The sequence below is a fragment of the Apostichopus japonicus genome, chromosome 9 (assembly GCF_037975245.1).
Source record: "Apostichopus japonicus isolate 1M-3 chromosome 9, ASM3797524v1, whole genome shotgun sequence".
NCBI lineage: Eukaryota > Metazoa > Echinodermata > Holothuroidea > Aspidochirotida > Stichopodidae > Apostichopus > Apostichopus japonicus.
The window spans coordinates 9,125,001-9,151,544 of NC_092569.1; the positions used below are offsets into that span (position 1 = coordinate 9,125,001).

The 26,544-nt window shown below is 36.9% G+C and overlaps 1 protein-coding gene and 2 long non-coding RNA genes across 3 annotated transcripts in view; 2 read left to right on the forward strand and 1 right to left on the reverse strand.

Annotated features, from left to right (window-relative positions):
* Positions 1 to 12,500, forward strand: part of LOC139974443 (uncharacterized) — a 14,361-nt gene extending 1,861 nt beyond the window's left edge. The window contains exons 2-3 of the long non-coding RNA XR_011795485.1: positions 8,195 to 8,734; positions 9,249 to 12,500. This is a non-coding gene — a long non-coding RNA (uncharacterized lncRNA). The remainder of the gene's footprint in view (positions 1 to 8,194; positions 8,735 to 9,248) is intronic.
* A 1,929-nt stretch (positions 12,501 to 14,429) lies between these two features.
* On the forward strand, positions 14,430 to 21,609 carry LOC139974435 (uncharacterized). The gene is made up of 8 exons (XM_071981589.1): positions 14,430 to 14,655; positions 15,494 to 15,739; positions 16,095 to 16,220; positions 16,754 to 16,825; positions 17,791 to 17,838; positions 18,017 to 18,064; positions 18,144 to 18,234; positions 19,270 to 21,609. The coding sequence occupies exons 1-8, from the start codon at positions 14,592 to 14,594 to the stop codon at positions 20,138 to 20,140; spliced, it is 1,566 nt and encodes a 521-aa protein (XP_071837690.1). The 5' UTR covers positions 14,430 to 14,591; the 3' UTR covers positions 20,141 to 21,609.
* LOC139974442 (uncharacterized) overlaps positions 19,863 to 26,544 on the reverse strand; it is a 77,426-nt gene continuing 70,744 nt past the window's right edge. Inside the window, exon 3 of the long non-coding RNA XR_011795484.1 lies at positions 19,863 to 20,002. This is a non-coding gene — a long non-coding RNA (uncharacterized lncRNA). The remainder of the gene's footprint in view (positions 20,003 to 26,544) is intronic.

The following is a 26,544-nucleotide window of genomic DNA, read 5'->3' on the forward strand; positions in this document are numbered from 1 at the left end:
AAGTGAAACGTGATGAGCTGGCCGCGGCATGGGCGGGGGGGGGGGGGGAGGGGCGAGGTGTCAATCTCCTAGATTTGTTTTCTCGACAGTAACACATCCAAAAATTCACACAACGCAGATATTAAATCGTTGAATTAAGTATAAATTTAAAGTCAGTTCCAGACGGTCATTCTGCGAATCTGATTGATCTGATCTGGTAATCTGTTAATCTGATCTGTTATCTGGTGACTAAATAAATATGCACAATTATAAGAAACGGTCGCGAATAAGGAAATGGAACTAATAATAAACAATAATGACAATAATCAATTACCTACAGGAATACATAACTTTACACAAAATCAATAATCATGGAACAGAATTCTCAAAGCAAATACCTTTAAACACATTTTATTATGTGACGTAAAATAGACCCTTACCTTTCATAGACACCCATAGACATCCAGAGGTTGAAGTGTACACACATACTTTGCGGAGCTCTTAAATTCGTTCATTTCTGGGATCGTTCTTTTTCATCAAAATACTTTGTGATTCGTTGTGTCTGTGGAGTTATTTATTGTCTGTTCCTGACATTCTGCATGTTTTTGTGTTCAATCTGTGCTGTTTTGTTTTTTGATTCGTGCTGTCCGTACGATTTAGGTCTGTGGCGTCAGTGTATCCTATCGCTCGGCGTGTAGTCTCTGTTGAGCCTAATCTGCTCATCGTGAGTTATCGATTTTCTGTGTTCGCTCATTTTCTGTGCCTTAGTGTTTTCGTTATGCAGGCGTCACACTGTCGCCAAGTTGACACCAGATGGCCATACGAATATGGAATTTTGAATTTCGCACGAAGATGGCCCCGAACTTGGTCAACAGCCAATCAACAGCCGAAGCAAGTACGATGCCTACAGAAGGTCACACGATGGCACCCGAACCACACACGAAGGCAACACGAAGATGTGCATTTCTATATAAGTAGTTTACCCGCAGGACACACGAATGCCACACGAATACACGACGGCTATACACGACGACGTATTGATAAGTACATATTCGAATGCTAGAAAGGCAAATAGCAAGAAGGCTTAGAATGTGATTTTAATGCAGCGTCGAGCAAAGATATTGTGTTTGTTTGCGATACGTGTGGGAAATTTAAGGAATTAGAGGAGCTATTGAATAGCTGTAATTGTGAATGGACTGAAGCCAGGAATAGTCATGGGCGGCGATCCGTACTTCCGAGTGGGGGGGGGGGGGGGATATGACCTTGTTGACTATCTAAGCGTAGCGCCACCATGAGTTGGCGCGAAGCGTACAAGAAAATGTTGGGATTTACAAACCCTCTAGATGGCCGGAAACGGCACTTGCCGAGGTTTCCAAGCGGCATATACCCAACTTTAAAATAGGGATTTCATGTCCGAAATATCTCATAATCAGGATCCAAAATACTTTTTTTTTAATTTCGGGTGTTATTTTGGGAAAAGTGCCCCTGTCAATCTTGTTTCAGGCGCTACGTTAGAATGTTCGAGAGCTCTTTATATTATTCGATGAAGAAAATGGCCTCATGCAGGCTATTATAGGCCTATACAAATGCAATACAAAATTACACATAGTTACATTCCTAGGTACCGATTGCTAGGGCATCCAGGTGAAACGTACGTGTATTAACAGGGGCGTCGGAAGCTATTTTTGATTGGTACGGAAGATCAGAGTGTGACCATCTACCATAATTATCGGGGGGGGGGTGGGGGACGTTTGGAAGGTCAAACTACGCTACGCGCCACCATTGGTTGGCGCGTAGCGTAATGGAGAAAATTTTGAAAAAATGCCTCCCAGATTGCAGGAAATGGCACTTCCCGAGCTTTTCTTCTGTGCATTCTCCCTTGTCTGTTTTTGTACCCGATTAATCTTCTGAAACACATTTTGAAGTATGTTTTCATTTTGGTTCTTTATTTTTTGCCTTTTTTTCTTCTTAGTGCTACTTTTTTCTCCTTGTTTTTTTGCGCCGTGAATATTGGTCCGGCGAACCGCTCCGACGCCCCTAATTAAGCATTACCCTGGTAACATGAGATTCTCAGCTGTTCGAGGGAACATGTACGTGTGTAGGCCTACTATAGGGCCTATATGAATACTATGAGGGTGCATGTATGTACTATATCAATACCGTGGGCGCAATAATACATTTTGTTGTTATAGGGCCAATGAAGCCTACAGTCAACTATTCTTGCTTTATAAAGACGGTTTATTTGAAAAGATCGCACTGCGTTTATGGTATAGGCGAGAAATGAAGCTAAAAAGAGCAGTACATTCACGATGATGCATAAATGAAGGCATGAAAATATTCTTATTCCTGGCATTTGGTGGGGGGGATATGGTGTATTACATCCCCTCCACCCATTTTCATGGGGGGATATATCCCCCCATCCCCCCAGGATCGCCGCCCATGGGAATAGTACAACAGTGAGTAGTGCAGTTGTTGAAAGGGATTTTTTTTGTAAGGATATTCCAACTTGTAATGGATTCGAGGTGTTACCTGTGGAGGAGTTGCGTGATGTTTGTGATGGGAATGATCATAAAGTCTCCCAGGAGTGAAATAGTTAGTGGTTAGTAGTGGACGTAGAACGTGACGATTGTGACGTGATTAACGATGGAAGTGTGGTTGAAAACAGTGGTCACCGGGGACGGGAGAAGTCAAAAGGAAGAATGGTATTGTGTTGGGATTCACTGGTGCGTTATGAGGACCGAGAGTTCTGCAGGGTGGATCTAGCAAAAAGGGTCAAGGTATGTTTGCCAGGGGCCAAAATCCAGGATGTCAGTGAAAGGGTAAACAAACTTGTGTCAAATGAGGAGGTGGTTGTGGACCAGGTAGTTACCAATAATGTGCAGAAGGAGCCACTCGACATAATTCGGTCAAGGTATCACGAATTGTTGTTTAGCCTAGCATCAACTCGTGCTAAACTTGTCATCTGTAGTATATTGCCAAGATTTGACAACAAGGTTCAGTAACATTAGATGGTAAATTGGAATGGTTTCTTGCATAGTCTGTGTTCTGACTTCGGCTTCACATTTGTTGACATGTGGTCAAGTTCCAAGGGTATAAGGGATTTGTTTGCCAGGGATAGGTTGCACGTAGCTAATACTGTGTCCTCGTTGTTTGGTAGGATGGTGAATTACTCTGTTGAACAGCTATTTTTAAAGTTAAATGTGGGGGGGGGGGGGCTGGGGGAAGGCATAAATGTTGATAAGGATTATGTTTCTAGTGGATTGTGCTTATAGGCGTTTTGAAAGCAAGGAAAGTGGTAGTCATAGTTCTAACATCATCAGGAGGCATGCTAAGGTACACAGTTTCAGGGATAAGCTGAAGATTGTCTTTACCAATGCTAGAAGCATTCGTAAACATTTTGCTAAATTTACTGTTCTTCTTGAGGATCTGAAACCTGATGTGTTTGGTATCACAGAATCTTGGTTACTGGGAGGACATCGGTAGTGCTGAGGTTTTTTACCCAGGGTATGTTGTGTATCGTCAGGACAGGAGGGATACTCTTGCTGTCTTGTCTTGTCTTGCTGTTTGATTCAATTAGAAAGGCTGCTAAAGGCGATGTTGTTATAATGGGCGACTTTAATTTTCCTGACATTAATTGGATAGATGGTTCCAGTGGTAGGAAGGGTAATAACTTTCTAGATGTTGTGCAATATTGCTTTTTACATCAGCATGATACTTTCCCTACTTTTTCCCTATGAGGTCTCTTCTAAAAGCGATTCTGAGAAATTTCAAACGGATATGGATAATGTTTTTTCCTAGTCTCAGGGATGGCAAATGCTTTTAATATTGATAAATGCAAGGTGATGAATATTGGTAGTAGTAACCAAAAGTATACATACAATCTTAATGGTGAGGACTTGCAGGAGGTCTTTGTTGAACATTGTCTGGAAGCTGCTAAATGAGGTAATAGGGTTTTAGGTATGATCAAGAGGAACTTCAGTTTCTGAAAGAGGACATAGTAGTTAGGCTTTATAAGCAGTTGGCTAGGCCTCATCTGGAGTATGCTGTGCAGGCGTGGAACCCATATTTTGCTAATGATGAGGAATTACTCGAAAAAGTCCAGAGGAGGGCTACTAGGATTATTAGTTCCTTAAATGGTGCTCTTTACTATAGGCGGTTACAACTGTTGAATCTCACCACACTGTAGCTTAGGAGGTTACGTGGTGACTTGATTCAGGTTTAAAAGATTGTGTATGGTTTTGACAAGTTATCCTTCACTGACTTTTTCATGTTTGCTAATGGTAGCTGTACCGGAGATCATTGTCTTAAACTCCAAAAGTCACAAAGTAGGATAACATTCGCCATAACGTTTTTCTAAGGGTTGTGAATGAGTGGAACGGTGTGCCGGAGAAAGTTGTATTTGTTAGTAGTGTGAATGCATTGGACAAGCACTTTTAGCATTGTCATCGGGTCTGAGTGTTTGTGTCTTCAGTTTTTTCTCTTCTATAGGGTATTTGATTCGGACTTGAGTGTCCCTCCTGATCCCTTTTTCTACTAAACTAAACTAAACTCTAGACAATATCATTCTTAATTAAACATATATATATATAATACGTTACATCAAAGGAGGTTGAAGGAAATATAACTTACATGAAACTTTTGGCTTTAATCATATACAAAACAAATATACGTCGATCCTCATCAATCGTTATCGTTAATGTGAATCAATTAATTAGAATGAACCAGAAGCAAACAGACTAAAGGCTAATTTAAACCAAGGACGCAACTCACACGCACGACGATATGCGTAACAACGCAAAACACAGCGTCACACACATTGAAACAATTGGAATCTCATTTACAATTTGACCCATTATCGCTAAACATTTTCTCAGGATGACCTCGTCTAGCTACAAAGCGTCTGACCGCATCAAGCAAGGAATCAGCTTCAGGTGATTCAGAGGCTTCCAAATGAATCGCCCTTGACGACAAGCAATGTGAAAAATACAAGATAACAGATCTGATTAACAGATCAGATTATCAGATCAGATCAGATCAGATCAGATCAAATCAGATTAGCAGAATGACCGTCTGGAACTGATTTTGAATATTTACTTAATTTCAACGATTTAATATCTGGGTTTGGTGAATTTTTGGACGTGTAACTGTCGAAAACAAATCTCTAGGAGATTTACAGGGGTGTCTAACGGAACGGACACATTCAGAGAACTGCTAAAAAAATTCTCGGTTTATCAGTTATTTTCTTATTTTCACTTAGGTTTCAATAAATAAAAAGGACTGAAAGTGATAATAACAAGTTTGGTTCAAGTAGATATTAAACTCAAATTGCTCGTGGAATGCACAAACATGATCATACGCACATTCAAGCACTCGCCACATCCAATTAAGCTGTCATAAAATAATTAGGTGGTGTCTGTTCAACGAATCAGAGTTCATACTTTATGCAGTGGTGGGTTGACAGTAACCGCCGTGGCAAACCGTCGTTTCGAATTTCCACCAGCGGCTAATTGAAGCCAGCAGTAAAATGGTTTGGAAATAAATAAAAACATCTTCTGAAAGAATTTGATAATAACTCACTGCCGCATGCATGCTTGTAATTTTCGGCTCACTATTTTCGGCAACGCTCTCTCATATGCAGTGCGCCTACGGCCGTTCTGCGGTCCGATTTGCCAGCCGCGCATGGCGCTCGAAATGGAGGTACGAAAATATTACAACATCAAGTGAGCGTAGACATAATATAATCTGGATGAATGTTACTTTACTGGCAAAGATACCTGCATAATTGTTCATAGCAATAGCAAATCGAAAGTACATAATTGCTTTAAGAAGTACACAAGTACATACAACAAAGAAAATAACCTTTGTGAACTGAACAATGAATTTAGTTTATGTTCACATGTTACATATTTCTCTACATTGTTTCGTTTTTGTTATGTTGTCAATTATTTAAAATGTTTCAACTCATGTTAACGGTACGATCCAAAAGTATGCTTTCACTTTATATTTAACTCTTTCCAAGGGTCTTTTGTAATCGAGGTAATTGTCTCGCACCTTTGTACACACTATATATCCGTTTGGAAGTAGTCGAGTATTACCTCAGTTATACTCCCACAGCGGATATTAATACTCTACAAACTGTATACTTCGCAAACAAGCTGTATCGAATTTGCGTTATCTTCATTAGGCCTACGGCAAATACGTACTATTGCCGTACATGCATACCGCTCCACTGGTTGACATTCATTATGTGTTGTCGGCCATATCAGTCCCTGCAGTCAGTCCTTGCTTATGTATTTATGTAGAGATATCTCATTAGCATTTACTGTTACGTAGAGAACAAGTGTAGTAAACGCAATTGAGCCAAGAGCAAGCACTTCGTTTCAGTATACTGTGTACTTCTACAGGATAAACAAAGTAACCTGCATTAATGTAAGCGAACTACGGTGCTATGCCAGGTGGACTATATACCACGAACATATTACGTATTAATGGGTTTGTAGAAAAGATGAGCGTGCTTACGTCTGTAACATGTTAGCACATATTTGTCTACTCCTATAGATACTCTTAGATCTGAATTCAAATCGTGATGTAAATTATTTCTTTGTGGGAATAGGCCTAATGATATCTTAAATCGTACAACATATATATATACTACTCACGTCCATCTTCAAATATTTGATGCATTTATCCTGGAAGAACCTTAAATCTGTATACACGATTTCAACTAACACATTGAGACGGAACTTAATGCTGCATATAAACGTGCAAATCAGAATGTTAAAAGGTAATGGAAACGTTGTAGAACGATAAGTCAATTTTGCAATTGATAGGAATTTCCTTACTGTTTGTTCCGTAGAGATCTGAGTCTCGATTACAGATCGAGAATATGGTCATTTTATCTTATGTAACATTTACGATGCTATCTCTAAATACCTAACATTCTCACAAACAGTTAATTTTTGGTAATAATTTGTAGAGCCATACATGCGATCATTTCACTTTCTTGTCAATTGTGTTTCGATTATAAGTATGCAATAGAAGAAGTTTTAGTATATGGTATATGCTTGTAACAACAAATGAGGTAACACAGGCGTAAACTAGGAGGTTGGATACCGTGGCAACATACTCTTTAGTTCAATTTGCCAAGCATCACGAACACATAATACTTGCTTTATGTAGCGAATATAGCACCTTATTTACAGAAACTGGAACCTATTGATTCAAAATTATATTTCTCATCAGTATATATTTACTTTTAATCATTATGTTTACCATTTACAACCAGAAAAAAATGAAAAATGAAGCATATTTACCGTAACCGTACAACTTTGTTGTACAATGAAGCTTTATTAAGTGTACTATTTTCCAGACACTTTTATTATTGCCATTAAGTGTTGACATCGTATAAATTGTTACATCAGGGCCCTATGCAAAGATAATGTACGGTTTGATTGACAGTTTTGCGAATAAATCGCAGTGTGAACATGGATGGTATAGTGGAGGGGGGGGGGGGGCAGTTTCTCGGATGCACATAATATCCTATGGTGATTTGCTGGTTGATGATTTATGCATAAAAGTAACAAGAACAACAAAATCAATATTTTACTGTATTTATTATATCATTACACATATTTTTTAACCAGTTGAATCAACGTTCAAACTTGCTTTATCTCACTAATGGAGTTTTGTATGTTTGTAGCGTAGCGTATGCAAAAGTTTGTTCTAAAAAAAAAGTCGATAACTTTATATTTTCTGTGTATGATAATGTAATAGAAACTGCCTATAAAGCTAACCCAAGGGGTTCGTGATTAGTTATCCTTATGCGGGCTAAGTTATCCTAGGATAGTCTAACCCTATAGCATAATCTATTCATTCTTGCATGGTCCCTTTCCTTGTTACCTTTTTCTTAATTTCAGTTGTTGACAATGTTATCCAGACATATAACTTAATTTAACATTTATCGACTATATAATCTTAGGTCTATAGGAGTAATTGCAGCTGTTATAAGTAGCTTCAGTGTGTATTACGTATGTTACCTGTTATCAGTACAGAATGCAACCATGCGATATCATACACTTCTCCCTATGCCCGCTTTCGTAATGTTGTGAGTCATATAAGTTAACCAATCTTTAACAAAAATGGAAATTATGAAAATATTACAATTAGAACGAGTAAAAAATCTGACGCAAAACTTTAAACTCTTGATATTTTGCAGACGTTCGGTTTGGAAGAAAGTCGTTACGACCTTGAACTATTGTGGCCATTTTCGATCTAATACTTACGAAGTTTGTGACCAATATCAACCAAGACCATCATCGTCTGCCCAAACTTCATCTAATGGATCGGAAACAGTTTGTAACAGAGAATCGGTCACGTAACGGACCTACAGGGGAAATGATCTTAACCCTTCGCAACGCAAAGCTTTCAAACAAAGCGGGGCATTATCAAGACAAAGTCAACTCTGAACGTAACACCAAAGGTTCAACGGAAGGTCAAGAAATCTTCCAGCCCATTACGAAAGCCCACCAACCCCCTCGTTAATGAAGGGCGCAGTCGTCTTACCAAACAATAAGGGATGAATAAACTTAGGAACGGCTGAAACAGTGAAAGCAACGGCTGAGCTGGTCAAAGGAACGGCTAAACCAGTCAAAGTTACCGCTGAACTACTCAAAGCGAATGCTCACTTGGTCAAATCAACAGCTGGGCAAGCAGTGTTCAGGTCTACACAAACTCAGGAAAAGAATATTTTCGTAAGGTGAGACCAAGGTTTGTTCACCACTGTGCATAAATATTATACACAGATATATTGGCGCCAGACACTTGAAAGTAGGATACACAAATAATCAACACATATATAGTTACAAAAGTGTTCGTGTATTTGTTTAATTTTAATTTAAAAACAATATAGATTGTTTTGTCACGCGTACAAAATTTTAACATTAAAGATTTTTCTATATAGACCTGGCCTAACACAAGGTTTCCGTACATTCCTGGCGGAGAGGTGTAGGAGGGTTGGGGGTAGATGAGGAGTGATTGAGGGTTGTTTTGATCTGTGGAAGGGATAAGAATTTACCATTAATTATATTCCGGGAACGAGAAAGGAGTATTAGGAAAGCGGCTAAGAAGTGAATAAATGTTTAGCACAGACTCACATTCAATGGATTCCTAGTTTTCGTGCGTACTCGGGACCAAAAATATAAATGGGAGTAAAATTAACGTTCAATGTAATGGACATTTAAAAATTATTTGTTTTATTTCTCTCCATTCAGGAAAACAAAGAAAACGCTATAACTACAAGCTGTATTTCCAGGAATGCGAGTTGTTTATTGCAGAGCGATCTTCAGTATGTTTAACATGTCATAACCAGAAACCGATTACTCTTGGCAGAGGATGAGCGTATGGAGTAGTAAAACTAATGAAAAACATCAAATCTGGAAGGCTTTGTGCCATGAAAACATATCAAGATTCTCTAATGAATGCAAAATTATTCAAGGTTAAAAAACCGCTCATTATTCATATCATGATATTTGTATTTTTTGGATATAAAAATGCATCAAATAACAACAACATGAAATTAATAGGATTCCTAGGAGTATGTCATGAATATTCATTTGCAGATAACACGTTCCAGAATATAACTTCACTGATGACTCACCATTCCCTGGTACTAAACGGTATGACGATATTTATGTTTCGGTTCGACTGATAATCATGTCGTTTAGTTATGACATGTGAGTGGGACATGGGACATGAGTGGAAAGACACTCATTGCCCGGTCCAACCTCCTCCGCATCATCTTACTCCCACGCACATTTCTGGTCAACCGATTGTTTTATTAACCACATGCGGCAAGCAAACTCAGTAATAGTTTATCGTATTTATCAAACTAGAAGAAACTAAATTCCGCTCGCGCCAATATTATACCATATTTGTGTATAAATTGTGTTGGCTGGAGAAGACCTGAAGATTAAACAAAAATTACTTTTGACATTTTGCTGCGACGAAAGCTATGTAGTTGGAGTCATACATCGATTTAGTGAGTAAACGCCGTAGTGTCATATACTATTCACGTATTTTTTTTTAAATTTCATTTTTCTCATGTTAAAATGCAAAAGTTTGAGGTTCAGATGTTAGCTAAACTACGAGGTTTAGAATGTGCCCTAGAACTGTTCGTTATTGTACCAGCAGATGGGAACACTGGGGTGCCTTCTGTCGTTCACGACTTTATCGGTGAGTGGACAACATTTTCAAGACATGGACTCTCCGAGCCGCTCTCAAGAAAAAAGATCCTTCCCTCTGCTGTAATTGACCGTATTGCTCTGAGCATCGTTAAAGCCCTCATTAATGTTCATTCCAGAGGTATCCTTTATTGTGATCTGAAAATCGACAATGTCATGTTGATGCCAGGATTTCAAGACCAGACAGGTCCTCAAATCAAACTTATCGATTTTGAAAAGGCAATAAATATGGCTGATCGACCAAATATGAACATTTCAGAGCAAAGAGACATACAGAAGCCCTTAGGAGGTCCTACCATATTCACCCGGCGGTCATCTTAGGGGCAATGCCATACAATGAATGTTCAGAGATATATTCACTCGGTATATCTTCATATAATTGGCAGGAGACCACTTTTAGTATCTGAAAAATACTAGTGAAATGTGCGTGAATAAGAACTTTGTTCAAAGATCAACAATGAACAGAGTCCTATTGTTACTGACGACTTACAAAGTATATTATAAAAGTTAATGTCGAGAAATAGAGGGCGGTATGGACGTCGAGATTGCTAAGATTGCGTTCTCGAAGAATGACAACATCAGCCAGGAGCATCTAAAGATGAAGATGTATCCATGTGTTACTACATTAGCTCGGACCATCACCAATGTCTCTCTAACAACGATCACTTGGAACTAAAGTAACAGATAGTTCTTCCTTACACGTCAAATTTCTATGATTATAACAAAAGTCGAAATACAATGTTACTGTAATATAAAATATAAATTAATTCCTTCTCTTCTTCATCTGTTGGTTTACCTTGACTTTGCTATACATATAGGAGATGTGCATACCTTTCCCATTTCAAAAAATTATAAACAAACTTTCGACACACCCAGTATTATTGACAAATTATAGAAAAATTAACGAGGAATAAATAAGCGATTATCAAGAATCTCATCACATTTCAACGAGCAGTTACGGTAATTTAAAGGCTACATTTTGTGTTGGATTATAAGTAAGGGAAGGTGAGGTGGGAGGGGGAGGGGTGTTGAAGTGGCGGATGCTATAATTCATCTGGTTTGTAGAATATTATCTTTTAACAGTACGTTCTGTACACTGTGTGAGTGTTCTCCTCAAATCCTTTAAAGAGGTATAACGGGAGTGGTTATTGTGCTATATTTTGCGACCTTTGAAATAATGTTGAAAAATGTTTCGATTTTGAGGGTTGTTCCCCCTCCCCTCCCAACAGATACAATTGCCTCATATGTATGTCTGCAAGTGTGGTTTTGCTGGTAAACAGTACGAGTTAGTTGGATATAGAGATAGACATTGGATGAAAGGTGGTTCAATTGCCAATATTTGGTTTGCCCGTTGTGTAAAGAGGAAATCATTTGTATAATCTAGAAGGACAGACAAATCCTACCATCATTAATGGCCCGTATGATAATGAGATAACTAGTTTTAACAACTTAAGTAAAAAATCTAAGAAAACATTATTTCATATGGGAGTTATCAAACATTCAATGATGTTTCTTACACACAGGGCTAACGACTTGATCAAGTCTAAACATACAACTTACGCTTCAGTTCTTTATATGTTTTTCTGTATGTATTCAGTGTATATTTTCTGTTATGTAGATAACATTTATTTTGCTGTTGCTGAATGTAAAATAAAGAAAATTTGAAACACGACCTAAATTTTACATTAGTAGTTTTAGTTTCAGCAATATTGAAATTCTACCTTAAAGTATGAAAAGTAAATCGAAAAAGGAAAATAAAAGGTTCAGATACTAGCTGACATTATATCATCACAGAGTTATATATTCTTAGAAAAGACATTTATTCAACGATATATACCAAAACAAATGAGACTTTTCTTGGGTGTTCGACCGAGTTGTTCTTCTGTCATGTAGGTCAAAGATGATGGTTAGTTGTTTCCACTTTAACTATACCTATTTACCAAAGGTTCATGTAATATGTAATTTTATGGAAGAGTTGTATCTGTTAAAGATGTATCATTTTGATAAGCGATCTTCAAATTTCGCGTATCGACCTTACAAATATTATGCAACTTTCCTCGTCTTAGAAATGAAAAAAATAAATAAACAAGCCAACGTGGATCTCGATGAATATGAAAGTATTTTATAGTTAGCTTCGGGGTTTATTTTTTCCTTTTGTAATGTGTTTCTAGTATGTTCGATCATTTATACTTAGCTAAGACTCTCCACCATTAAATGTATAAAGCAGAGACAACGATCATTTATCACTTATGGATTCAATTTTGAAACGTGTTATCTTGTTGGATGTTAGCAATGGTCGAAATGGTGATAACATAAGCATTGCTCATGTCCACACCCTTATGCAGGACAAAAACCATAATTGAACAGAGTGATTATAACCGTCTTACCTAATATTCATCTCTTGTCATCGTTACCCTTCCATTATCTCATTTTAAAGTCCATTCTTACCTCGCGCTGGCAATAATATTGGTAAGTGTATGCAGAGAAGGTGAACGACGGTATAGGTCCATGAACCGGGAGCAGATTAGGAAGCGGTGGTAAGAACCTGCTTCTGGTCCCGCTTATCTTTACATGATGTTCTCCACTAGAGTGTTGGATCATTCTGCTGGATCCTTTGCATTAGCATACAAGTCTAGTTAATGCATTCGAATGATCTTTTCTGTTTGCGTTTCATGTACCACTTAATTCGTGAAGTTTTCGACTTTTTGTTGTTGACATTGTTACATAAAAAGTCAATATTTGGATGCAACTGCAGCAAGTAAGTCAAGTGGAAGCTTCTCACTCTTTCGGTGTATCACTTATCACACGTCATACGCGTATCTATAAAAGATACATTGCCTATCGATGGTCAATATTGGTTTTGCTGGGTTAATCGCCAGCAGTCATCTATTATCGATTTCCACCTATAGCTAGAGGTCCTCCCGAAAACGACAAGCTAAATTCATGCTGTACATCTGTCTTGCACGTGTCAAACTAGACGAAATTAAATTTAAAAAAAAATGTTAAACTGTTCACTTGGAGTAGATGCAGTTGGACATTTTAATGAAAACCCCTCTTCTTTGCCTATAACGTGTTTTCTTTGATAGGGCACCAAGTACTCGAACTAAGTCTCTATCCTGATGCCGACATAAGACTTAAGATGCAGGTAGCCCTATTTCCAGGTGGTTCACTACAAATGAAGACATTCTATCCCAGTGGCGTAGCCAGAGGGTATGAGGAAGAGTCTCTTGCCCCTAAACACACATAGATACATTTTTGGGGACGGCAAAAGAAAATTAAATAAAAAATAGAAGTAAATGATAAAATTAATAATTGGATAGGCTACATGTTTTGCAGCACGGTATGATCTACTGCCAGGCTTTCCTCTTTAAAGCCGTACTATGGGCATAAAACGATATTTCTCTTACGTGTTAACTTTGATTCATAGATCTAAACGTATAGTTAAAGTTCCTTCTATCGCATGGAACGTCGTTGTCGTCTTAGTGCAACAAATCCTGCACATTGTGGTCAATGTAATATTGTGCTGTTTCCTCTTCGTATTTCATGTGTCAATACAAAATACTGTGGTTCAACCTGTCACACATATCGAACGCAAACTTGGATATTTTCGTACAACGTAACTCGGACTTGCTTTTGGACTCGGTGTTAACTACAAGAGCGTAAGAACCGGGGGGAGCTGGGGGAGCTGGGGGCGCCAGCCCCTCCTCCCAGTGAAAAATATGGGGGGCGGAAGTATCATTCCGCCCCCCGCTTCGCAAGTCAGAAAACCCCTTTTTCATTTCTCAATAAATGATAAAAACATTCGTCATTTTACTCAGAACATTTTGGCAGAAAAATTCATGTGAAGCACCAAATTGCATCAAAGGCCAGGTGAGAATGCAAAATATTTACAAAATGGGTTGGGTGTTGAAATGTGCTATATTGCACCAATTGCATCGGTGGCCACCTGGAAATGCAAACAATTTCCAAAGACCCCCTTAGACCACCTCCCCCAGGCCGGCCATCAGTCTTCAGCCCCCACTCAAAAGTTCCTTCCTACGCCACTGGTTAACTCGCCTTCGACTCGACTTAGATGGGATCTGCTACATTGAATAACTAATTGACCATAAACTTTCACTTAAAAGTAGCTTATACTTGACTTATGAAGAACCATTAACCAACGTACTTGAAACTAAAGCGAGTACACGAAAGTGAAATACGATCAGGTTTAACCATTACTAGCCAATATCAACACTGTTTGTTGCGGAAACGCTACCTTGCTTACTTCCTTTTGCCTTAACATCTCTTGCTAAGTCTTAGGTGTGCAAGCACTCTTGGATAGTTTTACAATATACTGCTAAGCTCATTTCATCAAAAGCAGCAACAACAACAAAAATGTTGTTTAACACATTTACCGACGTTGTTATTTTTTTCATATCATGTTACTCTGTCTGCAGAGGTGAGTATGCACTCCTTCCGTGTAGGTAACGCTGATAAGTGCTAACATAGGCCTTTCTTATATCACCACGTATTTAAAGTAATTCATTTTTCAAACATTGTACTCTTTTCAACTCAAGCATTAATAACATTCTGTACTATACTCGTTACTACCTGCAATAGTAAAGGAAATACTGATACACATTACATGTCGTACTCCATCACAGTAATGTAGAATAGCAAACCATTATAAAATGATTAAAGCGAGCCTAGTCTTAACTAAACTAGTCAATTCAATCTGCCAGGCCTGTCTAGTGTGAGTCTAACTCATGACACCTTTGTTCTACGCATGTCTTATATAATATCAGTTTTAGATAACTTTAAACACATATGCCTGTATAAACGCTATCTGTCGACACATTCAAATAACTATTGCTATAATACTTCAAGGATGAATAAATAATTCCAACACCCGTCATTCTGTAATACCTATGGAGCATATATTGCGGCTGGTTGTATAATGGCGATGCTGGTTGTATAATGGCGATACACCCGGAGATATTCTGTACCTATATCGCGAACGAAATTCTGGACACCACTGTTGCGTTACCCAAAGTGTACTGCAATGCGTTAACATCAAATACACCTCATCACAGGGTGTGTTGTTAATTGTTTGTATACTTATCATACTTTAAATGCTAAAAGTTCATTAAACCTTTAAGGACACGCGTGAGATGATTTACATTTTATGACCGAGTAGAAGTACTTCAGTCGTCAGTCGTTTTTTATAATAATAGTGGTTTAAGTGAAGCAGGTGGGAACTGAAATAAAAAGTCCTTTTATTGTCACATTTTGAACAGGGGAACAATACTTCGACTGCTTCAATAGTTCTACCAACCTAACAGAAATGATGAAAACAAGAAGGTTTAACATGACTGTTGCTATGTGCTCAGAAATATGTTCCAAGAGCGATGATGTTGATGGCTTACAAAACGGGATCGCCTGCTTCTGCTTCAGTAACGAGCTCGAGTTAGATGTTTGCACTACAGAATGTGGCGGCTCTCCGAAATGTGGAGCCTGGGATACAGGAATAGCTGGTTATAATTGTGAGTTATAAAGGCAACAACATTGTAATGTAATTTTGCTCATAAAACTGTCTGATTATTAATTCAAATCTGAAGTTGTATCTCAACTAGTTAAGGAGAATATGTAATGTGGCATATTGCAATTTTTGCATGATGTAGTTAGGTGAAATCTAAAATAGTTTAGCCCCACTTCATATTTTGACTAATTTCATCGGTAAGTTATAGGATAATGCTAAGTACTTGTCTTGTTTCATTTCATGACGTACTTATTGTAAATGCCTGTTGTTTTAATTTCCCCAATTGCACAAGGTTCATGAAAACCGTGCAAATCAAATGATGAACTGTAAATAAATGTTGAAACATTACTTTCTTTCAGTAACGTCCTGCTTGAGGTGCTGCCAATCTGTTATAAGTAATGAGACCTACGTTGGTGACAACTTGGACAATGTGACATGTGACATATGTGTATACAGATGCGATACGATTCCCACGACGATACAGGGTAAATGACGTTTCTGTCTGTCAAAATGATATGAGTCATGACAAAAGAAAGTGAGACAGATCGTGTGGAACACGCACAGATTTGTTCTGGAATAGCACGTGTTGAAGATTTGAGTGGGTGGATTTATAGCTAAGTGTGACCCCTACTGCACCCCACAAAAAAAGAAAGAAAAAGAAAACATGGAATGTTAAATACTTAAATTGTAGTTACTTGCCTGTCACATCAAGCCAAATTCATTTTCAGTAAAGACTTCTCTTTATGCAAAATGTCATTGTTATCGAACACAACGAAGAGGTTCTTGTAAAATTGAAGTAGATTAATAATTAATCAGTCAATCAAAAGGTAGTAGCTTAATATGTTACCATGTAATTAACTAAAACATACGGTTTTTATATAATACCGAATGGGAGAATATATTTTAATCATCTTTCGAACGTCCATTATTGTATTGAAAGTGATGTCTAGTTGTGTAAAGTTTTGACTAAGAAGATTTCACCAATAAAGTTATTACTATGGTTTTGTTACATCTATAGGGTCTACCGAATCAGGGTCTACACACTGGACTCAAAATATTCCAAGTGATGATGGACATCAAATAACACAAGGTTTGTTACATTAATCATGAGTTTTATTCAAGTAATTGATCAATAGTATCAATCCCATCTCAAATATGTTATGTCAAAACTACATTTTATCAAATGTTTTGAAGGTGTAACAGATAATGTAGGCACATAGTTTAATGACAGAATATTGCATAAAACAGGTTGCATATTACAACAACCATTCATGTGAACTATCAGGTTTGTACATTCTTACCTGATCATGTGTTATCAAAGGTCGGACGCCATAGGCCTACGCTTCACTGATTCAAAGAAAGTAAACTATATACTGTATTAAAAACAAAAAATCAAAATTTGAGTCACTTCCTATCAGTCTGTTATAAAAATTTTCGTCTTCATATTTTCAATATCAATTTCAAAACTACAGTCAGTAGTATAACTAAAGTTCTAAGGGGCCTCTATACCTCTAGACATCTAGACTAGACTGCTAAATTTAACCACAATGATCACTATGAATAAACAGTATATCTTAACGCAATCTTGGTAACACATAACATATATTTTGACGGTAGAAATTCCGGACGAATCTTACTCACTAATTTCTGAAGTTAGTGGTATACCAAGCTTCATTTACATGTTTTTTTTCACAATTGAAAGTTTTTAAAATTCATGAAATGTTAACAACAATTTACTTAACCTTATTGTGGTCTTTCTGAGATGATTTGTTGTAATCATGTCATGTAAGTCGATTTATTTTGATACGGAAAGTCAATTGCCAAAAAATGTGCTTCCGGTTTTTTTAATTACTTTGATTTGTCGTTGTTTGTAATGGAATTAGAACAATATACGGACGTTACTATGCCTTTCAATAAATCCTCGTGTATTATTTTACAAACAGAAAAGTATTCCTAAAGAGTAATAAAATAATGTATCGATCGATGCAAACTGACATCATTAAACATGAATTTCAACATAGAGCTAATTATATAGATGATTTTCTTTGTTCACAGCTACACCTACCACAGACAAAATTACTGGTGTATCTGATAAAATTGAAGGTAGGCAGATCTTTTTTTAAATTGGTTGGTTTGATTGCGTATTCAGTCTTACGAAAATTAACACAATCTTTTCTAAATTCTTGCTATAATGATAAATTCAATGCAACCTATAAGTTTAACTTGGTAGTGAATACTCGCACATGCAACTTTCTATTTGTTTTGTTTCTCAATTTAACAGATAGTACCACAGAGGAAAAAATTCATTGGGCAAGACACGATTTAGGAGGTAATGAGCTTTGAATTTTTTTGGAGTCTGTAAATTTATATTTTCTTGAACCTGAATTAATTTCTAGACTCTCTTTTAGGTGGCATCACTTGGCTTGCGATAATCTTGATCATCTTGTCATTCCTGTTTGGATGTTTCACAGTCGTTGGATCTATGTGCATGTTACGAACGTAAGTTACAAAATAATACTTATATTAATTTTACAAATATATTATGACAAGGTACAAATCCAGGATTTCTCGAATGAGGAGAGGTGGGAAACCAGTTTCGGTAGATACAGAATTTCGTATCGATATTAGCAGTACATATAAACGTTCAACAGTGAGGAACGTCTCCTCACGAAATATAAATTTTCCACGATCTTGTTTATGTTTCAATTCAGTTCAAGCTCATTGCTAGTCTTAGAAAGTGTTTCAGAAGCGTGGCTCGTGGGCCTGGATGCCATGACGGATAATATGGAACAGTATAGTTTTGTGTCATCATTGTCTTTATTTAACGAGAACACTGTTGTATTTTGATATATACGTGCCCACTTAAGTCATAGTATTGAATAAAAAAACACTTAAGTTTTAATTATAGATGTTCTGGTCTATACTTAACATATGTGTTTAAGTTTTAACTTTCTGCCTAATCACTGCATTTAGTTTCTCAAATGTTTGTCATCATTGAGTAGGGATGAGTAAGGAAACAAAAGTATAAAGAAGAATATTGTCTACGTCAGTGATCAAAATATGCATCAATATTAATTGAGTTTGAGAAAGTTAAAATCCAGTGTAACACAAATGATCAGTTTAATACTAAAATGTTAAAGGTGTTAGATATCACAATGTTGTTTTGGTATTTTTATTAGTACGAGAGGTAAAAACAATAAAAACTGAAAATTACGCTATAAAAGAAACGATTCCGAAATGTTAAAACCTACAAAAGGGTAATGGGTTCCAATTAATTACTGTATTGTACAATTAAAAAGTTTAATGTGATGTTATGCAGTTTATTTTTAATTAGTGAAATGTGAAACTATACTGAGTAAATGGTTTTATAGAGTAACGAATTCGACATAACAGACACATGCAAGAATGACTAAACTAGTTTTCAAATTTAGAAGGGTTTTATGAACGACAGTCAGCAAATTGTCTTATAAATAATTCTATAATATGCTAGCCATGTTATACCTAACATTATGGATCGATCTGTTATTTTATTAGATACCACTCAAGAAAACTGCTAATAGAAGTACGTAGACGACTGAAGCAGACAGCGATAAAAAGAGAGATGATGCAAAGAAACATGGCTGAACCCTCTGTATTGGAGGTCGGGCCATGTGATTCTGTTATTCAGCCAACATCTTTAAACATGGCTGAATCCTCCTTAGCGGAGGTCGGGTCATGTGATTCTATGATTCAGCCAGCACCTTTACTCGAGACATCTGTAATACTGGCATCAGAAATACCTCATTATCGTCCAGACACTAACGTGCCAACAAATATTGAACAGGTTCATACAACTGTCACCCACAATATTTCACAGAAAACTGAAACGTCTCGGAATCATGAAACTGACATTATTCAAGCAATGGAATACACAGAATCGATTTTAGATCAATGTAGAAACTATAAGAGTATGGTAGATGCACAAAGTGACCTTGCCAATGAAAAAGATGTCGAAATGTCTCCACTAACTGTCGGTGGTTCTCAAATTTTCGATGAAAAACGGCAGACAGGTGACAAATCTCCCAGAGATGACGACCGTTCTACGTCCTCCCCATCCTCTTTACAGACACAGGAAGAAGATGGTGTTGGGTATAATGTTGGTTGTGTCAAAGATGTCCAAAAGTCTCCACCAACTGTGAGTGGTCATCAGCTTGTCGATGACAAAACACAAGCTGATGGCACAACTTCCACAGATGCTGACAGTTCTATATCAGATCCATCCTCTCTACTGAAAAAAGAACAGGAAGATGTCGGATACAATATTAATTATGGAAAAAATATCCAAATATTTGAACTAGCTGTGAGTAATCATCAGCTTGACGAACGTCAGGCTGTTGATACAACTTCTGGAGACAATGAAAGTTAAGATACACAATAAAATATAAAAGCAACAATATTTTATGAGGAATTAGTGACATATGTAAGACAGTACGCGATTGAACTAGTTCTTAACAGATATGATTTGATGCCTTATTAGTTTTATGAATGGAAATAAACATGCTTACATTTTTCTTTCTAGCTATTCAGGTTGCAATATAGGTAAGTGATGAAGGTTCTCCAGATCCGATGCCCATCGGCCTTATTGGCAATTACATCGTAGTTGAAGTAAATAACAAGTGGTTGCTTTTCCTTTTATTGGAGTGTTACTACAATGTCTTTGCCATCAATTGCTATCAATTTTTATGGAGCTATCAGTTTTTTATGTTCTCTGCGAAAATATGATTGCTTAGTGCTACTCTAGCTATTAAGGTTGAAGTACTATAGATGTAACGCAAACATTTTCTCTAGATTTGATGTCAATCGGCTTCATTGGTAGTATGATCGTATCTGTATTATAAAAGGGAGGGTGAATGTACTTCGGACGATGTTATTTCAAAGCGAAGGCAGTTTTGCCTTCGAAGGAAAGTTACGCCGTATACTTTGTAAGTTAGTAACAATGATAGCATGTGCATTATTTCTGCCTTTATTTTAAATGTTACTACAATGCCTTCGTCATAAAATTTGCCTGTGTCGATTTCCGTGTAACCAAGTACAATGCTAATAAAAACAGATTGATGTTTTTCCTTTTGGGAGGGGCGTATACACTTTAAAGGCATACTCGAAACCAACTCAGTGTAAAAGCAATGTCTACTTTGTGCAATGGAAACTTTTTATATATGGATAATGTTGATAATTTCCGAACAAAATTGTTACAAGAGAAGGTAATTTTCACTTTGAGCAATGACGCTGTTTTATATGACCGTTACGTGCTTTAAAAGGTTTCACTTTCCTTTCCATTATAACTGTTAAACAAGTTAATCTGACTCGCGGCTTTGTACTTTCGTGTGTTGGTTACAACTAATGAAGGTACAAGGAAATATTGCGTTTCAGGATTTTATAACATAGTTAAGCAGATTTTAGATCCAAATGAATAACTTCAGCCTGTTATAGACAATGTAAACAAGGAAAACCATGAAAAAGAATCAGCATAAGTAAGTCACGAAATTGATATTTCTAGATTATAGTTAAGCCAAGGCTTTGGGCAGTTTCGTTTGGGCGAATGAAGTGGAGTGAGGGTTGTTATTAACAGCAAACACATGATAGATATCTGCAACTCTCAGAACTCTCGTTAAAAGGGAACGTGTGACAGAAACATAATCCAGGGTGTTTAAAAAAAACGAGGAATGGGACTTATTTAGACATTAAGAACGAGCTTATAGAACTTAATGTAAATTACAACCATATCAGACGATTGAATATTTGCTTACCTATAGCAATATGTATATATATATATATATATCAATACAAATGCCTACTTGCATTGCCTACAGTGTAATAGGCTTCGCCATACTCAAACTTGTTATTTGCGTTCCTTTTGAAGACTCCTTTCAAACATTGAAATTGTCAATATAAATACTACTTCTTGAAGTTTATTAAGTTTTTACTCAAGAAATTCGGCATAAGAAAAGTTTATTTCAGTTCAAAATGTCAATGTTTATTTCAACTCCTTGCGAGAATTAAAACTTCGATTAGTTAAAACTTCGATTAGTAGAAAAATAATTAGTATATTTAATATCAACACAGATCTTCTCGTCGATGTTACAAGACTTTGATCAATTCCGTCGAAAGGGAGCTCGATACGCAATAATGTTGACCACATTATAGTCTCAGGAGAGTATCTCGTAATAAAGTAATCCCAACTACCCATTTCCATCGATTATGCATGTGTCATCACCATCAATTAGTGGTTCGTTGAAAGCAATAATGCCCATATTAGGTCAACTATAGCGGAATCGAATTGACCGGACGACACTCCACCCAGGAATCGACAACTCTCCTCGGCTGGACTAGCGAATCGAGATTTATCTCAAAGCGGTTCCATTCGGCATATACATTCGACCAGGGAATCGACAAAGGGACTATTAACTGTTGATATTTCAGTGGTGCCATATGCCGGATGCTATGGCTTAAAACGACACACATGTTATTATCATAAGTAACTCTAAACTATTAGTATAAAGTAGGTATTATTTAATTTAATTAATGGGTATTGCTCTACAAAATACCCAATTTATAATAGTAGTTCAAAGTGGAACACGTCACCAATGATGATAACAAGTTGGTCACGTTTGATCAGGGAAAATAACGTGTTAGTGTTCCATACCTGTACGTAAAGAAAATACATATGTACCCATAGACTTGTGCATTAATATAAGCGATTTAACGCTATTCATTAAGTCCATTTTCTTCCGCGGCTGAATGCTCAAAATCCCCAGACTGAACCATTTCCCCAAGACTAACGATGAGTGGTGCTGATCACAGGTAGCTACACCCCGCCTCGCCCACCACACACACTCGGGCACACACTTGACTGTTGACTGTTTAATGTTCTATACTTTCAATTTCGACTCAGAATGCAGCAGAATAAATCTTTTCCTGATACTCATAGCTAGTACAGTATAGCTACTGGTGAACAGTTGTTACTGTACGAGCCATGAGTACCAGGTGTTTCCCAGTATTTATAGTCCGTTCAAGTGTCTTACGTCTTGTTTCATTTTTGTAGCATATAGAGAATACTTTGGATGTTTTCCTACTTCCTATAATGTAATGAGAGCAAAAACCACTGATGCTAACATGACTGTTAAAATGCGCTCACGGAGATGCGCGGAGCTGATTTTTACAGTATACGGGTTGATATATGGTAATATATGTCACGGTGGAATGATTTTTAATATCATGAACATTTCATGTACGGGTGTATTAAAGAACAAAAAAGATCAGTGATAAAAATATCCCCTTGGATCGACTCTCGACGACTCTATTTCTACAAATCCGTGCATGGATTGAACAACTCCCCTATCACTGATGGCAATTATAATCAATCTCAAATGATCAAATTCATGGATAGATTCCAAACATGCCATGGCATAATTGACGCATCATATTATTAAAAACTATAGCAAAATATTCACATTTCCTAGGCAATGAGTATAGTGGTTGATATGACGTCAGCGATCAATATTCCACATTTAATCTGATAAATGACTTGACACTTGAAGTTTGTGCTGACGAGTGTAGGAGTTCAACTTTTTCGAGTGTCCTTCAGGGTAATAAATGTTCCTGCCGGTCCCAGATACCGCCGGATTCAACACGAAAAGATGACAATCATTGTAAAGAAAATGGAGTAAAGTGTACTGGTGGAGAGAAGAGCGGAGGAAACGGCTATATTGACCTCTAGTTTGACAGAGCCTACCATGGTAAGGTGTAAACAAATATCATCTCGGTGTCATTGATTGTACTCATACAACCTTCTGAGTGAAACACATCGCACACCTGCATGTGCTACTTGAACCTGACCCAACTTGCCCTTCCTCTTCGTAATCTGAGGAAACTACGCACATATAAGATCACGCATGTATCGAAACATGCCTATGTTCGTATCTCGGAGATAAATTGATTTAAATACAGTGTACTATCTAAAATGTGTTATTTACCATTACAATGAGTTTTGAAAGTCAACCCCCTAAAATTACGTTTGTGATTTATGAACGACCATCTCAAGCCTACCAATTGTAAATGTAATCATTGTGTTAGTCACTATAACCTTTTATATAGGCGTGTTTGTTTGGTTGCATTTTCAAACGATTGAAAAAATAAACATATCTTTTCAGGGACTCCGATTTCATCAATTTCGACGGTACAATTCACATAATTGTGCTGACATACTGTATTTAAATCGTAAGTATGTACTACGGTAGCTTTTATGGACAAACTCAGCTTAATTGATGCGTTACCAAGTTTTATACGATTATCTCAGGTTAAGTAAAATTATTTTATTTTTCAATGGCGCCTTTAGTCGATGCCGAAAATCTCAAACTGCTTAACAACCTTTTCGCCAATTGAAAAGGAAAGTAAAGGAAAACAAACCCTTTTTAAATAGGGTACCAAAATCAGTGACAAAATATGTTAATGTGCTTACCCTCAGAACGTTGGGCAAATACTTTACTGACCATGTATTTATCTAACCAACTTTGGCTCTTGAAATTAAGTCTGCCCAAACCAAGAACAATGCAGACAATTTTCAGTCGATTGGCAATGAAATTGGTCAAGCTGTAGCAATCAAACGTTTTGGGTGGTAAAATATTTGTCAAACTGTTTTAGAGTGTAAATCTGTTGTGACCATTTCTGTGTTACAAACTGTGTATATGAGGGTAATCGACGGAATTGCTGATCTCATCACTTGCAAGGATCTTTAAACACGGTTATTTGTTTGATGGGTAGGCCTAAATGGCAAATGACTACATTGATTTTCAACTTTTGACGTGGCATAATAAGGAGGCACCCTCGACGATTAGTCAGTAATCCTTAGCATTCTGGGCCTTACCCCAAAGGACGTGTTTCCCCTCCCAACTCCAAGTAGATTCCCGTTTTAGACGGAAACTAAGATGCGATGAACCACCAGTCCTAATGCGCTCCGCAAAGTTGTCAAGCACCCATATCACCGGAATGGAATGTAGGAACAATTAATGTGTAAATTACACCAATGTAGTACACTGCATTGGTGTAATTAAAAGCTAGTAAATGCATTGACACTACTAATGATGAGTTATTTTTCGAGTGACTTCTTACTGATAAAGATTTGCTAAGTAGTAGTTATAGTAGCAGTGAAAACATATGTTAACTTTACATGACACATGCTGTCATTTTTTTTCTGTACATTAGATTTTATTTTGGGCAATATTCTTTTAAACGAATAGTCCAGAGGTTATCTTTTTTTTCATATAAATGATCATCAATTTACTGGCAAAGAGCAAATGACATTTGCAACTTACCACAAACGTCGCAATGTTAAACAGTGATAACATTTTCATGCGGCCAAGAATTAACTTTGTACAGACAGCGCAAAGTATTTCTACGGCCTATTTCTCAGTGGGTAATGTTGAAACAGAAACGTTACTAGACGTGGCATTGCGACAATATTTTAGAAGTTTACTCAATACATAAATTTTAGTGTCACTTAAATATATAGTAGTATAACTTATAACGGGGCGTTAGAGAATTCAAGGGAGTAATAATTAACAAAGCGAAATAAATTATTAGTGGTAACAACCAATAAGTAAACAATACGAATTGGAGGCTCACACACCTTTACGTCAAGTTATTTTTTCCTACTCTGGGGATAAGTCCATGGTTTGCCACACGAGTTGATCAAAGCAATATTGGTTTTAATCAGTGTTAGGAATTATGAATGTCAATTATCTTATTTGGTTTTTTATTGCAGTCTTATTTCAACGATATCAGCATCTATAAGAGTGGTAAATATAGGTTTCAGCGCAGTTTAATATTGGGTATGTGAGTCACCTCGGTTTGATATATGGACGCATCGTGAAAGACCAAGACCACGTCAAAGAAATTGGACCGGCAATTAAGGTTATTTTCAAATCTCGTTTCTGTAACCTGTAAGTAAAGTATATGCCTCTGTGATGTGTTGTTTTGCAATTCTCGGGTAGCTTTAGCAACTATTCCTTCATTAAATAAGAAGTAATTAAATTACTAATATTTCAGCCAAGTCGCGAATCCATCATAGACTGCTACAGTGTTCACTTATACGTAAGAACTCTTAAACTGTTACTGCATATGGATTACTGACCATTGCGTCATATCGTTGAACGCAGTTTTTTGTCCCCTTGTCGAACTACTTACCCTATCGTTGAATTTGATGTGTTTATATCTATCAATAGATCAATGCAATCTCCAAGAAATGTAGGCGGTATTACGGTTAATTATATAATATGAAAGAAAGTATGCTATTCTTTTTGACCCCCAAATCTCCGCATATTTGTGTAGTTTGGTTTGTCCCTTGTCTGGCCGATTCTATTAAATCTACTTCGCATCCCTCTTGATGGTGTAAATTAAACTTGTCTAAATTAAGAGGTAAATACACCACTTGCATTGCGTTATGTTGTATAGGAAAGTTTAAAAAAGAGTAAATTATTGAAATATATCATTGTTTCGTGTTTCGACCACAGAACACGACTGGCATGCAGAAGTATCAGGTATACCTTGGAGAACGAAAATGTCGTCATTCTAATAAACTAATTGCTCGCATCTTCTGTTAGCGTTTTGTTTATTTATACTATCCACTACTGTAATGAGAAATATGGAAGAGTGATTTGGCCAATTTAACTCCTGTAACTATTTTATTAATTTACACGATCCGTACCGCAAGTAATGCAACACGGTTTCTAAAATAGTGAATAGGGACAATCAGGCACAGGTGGACATCTAACT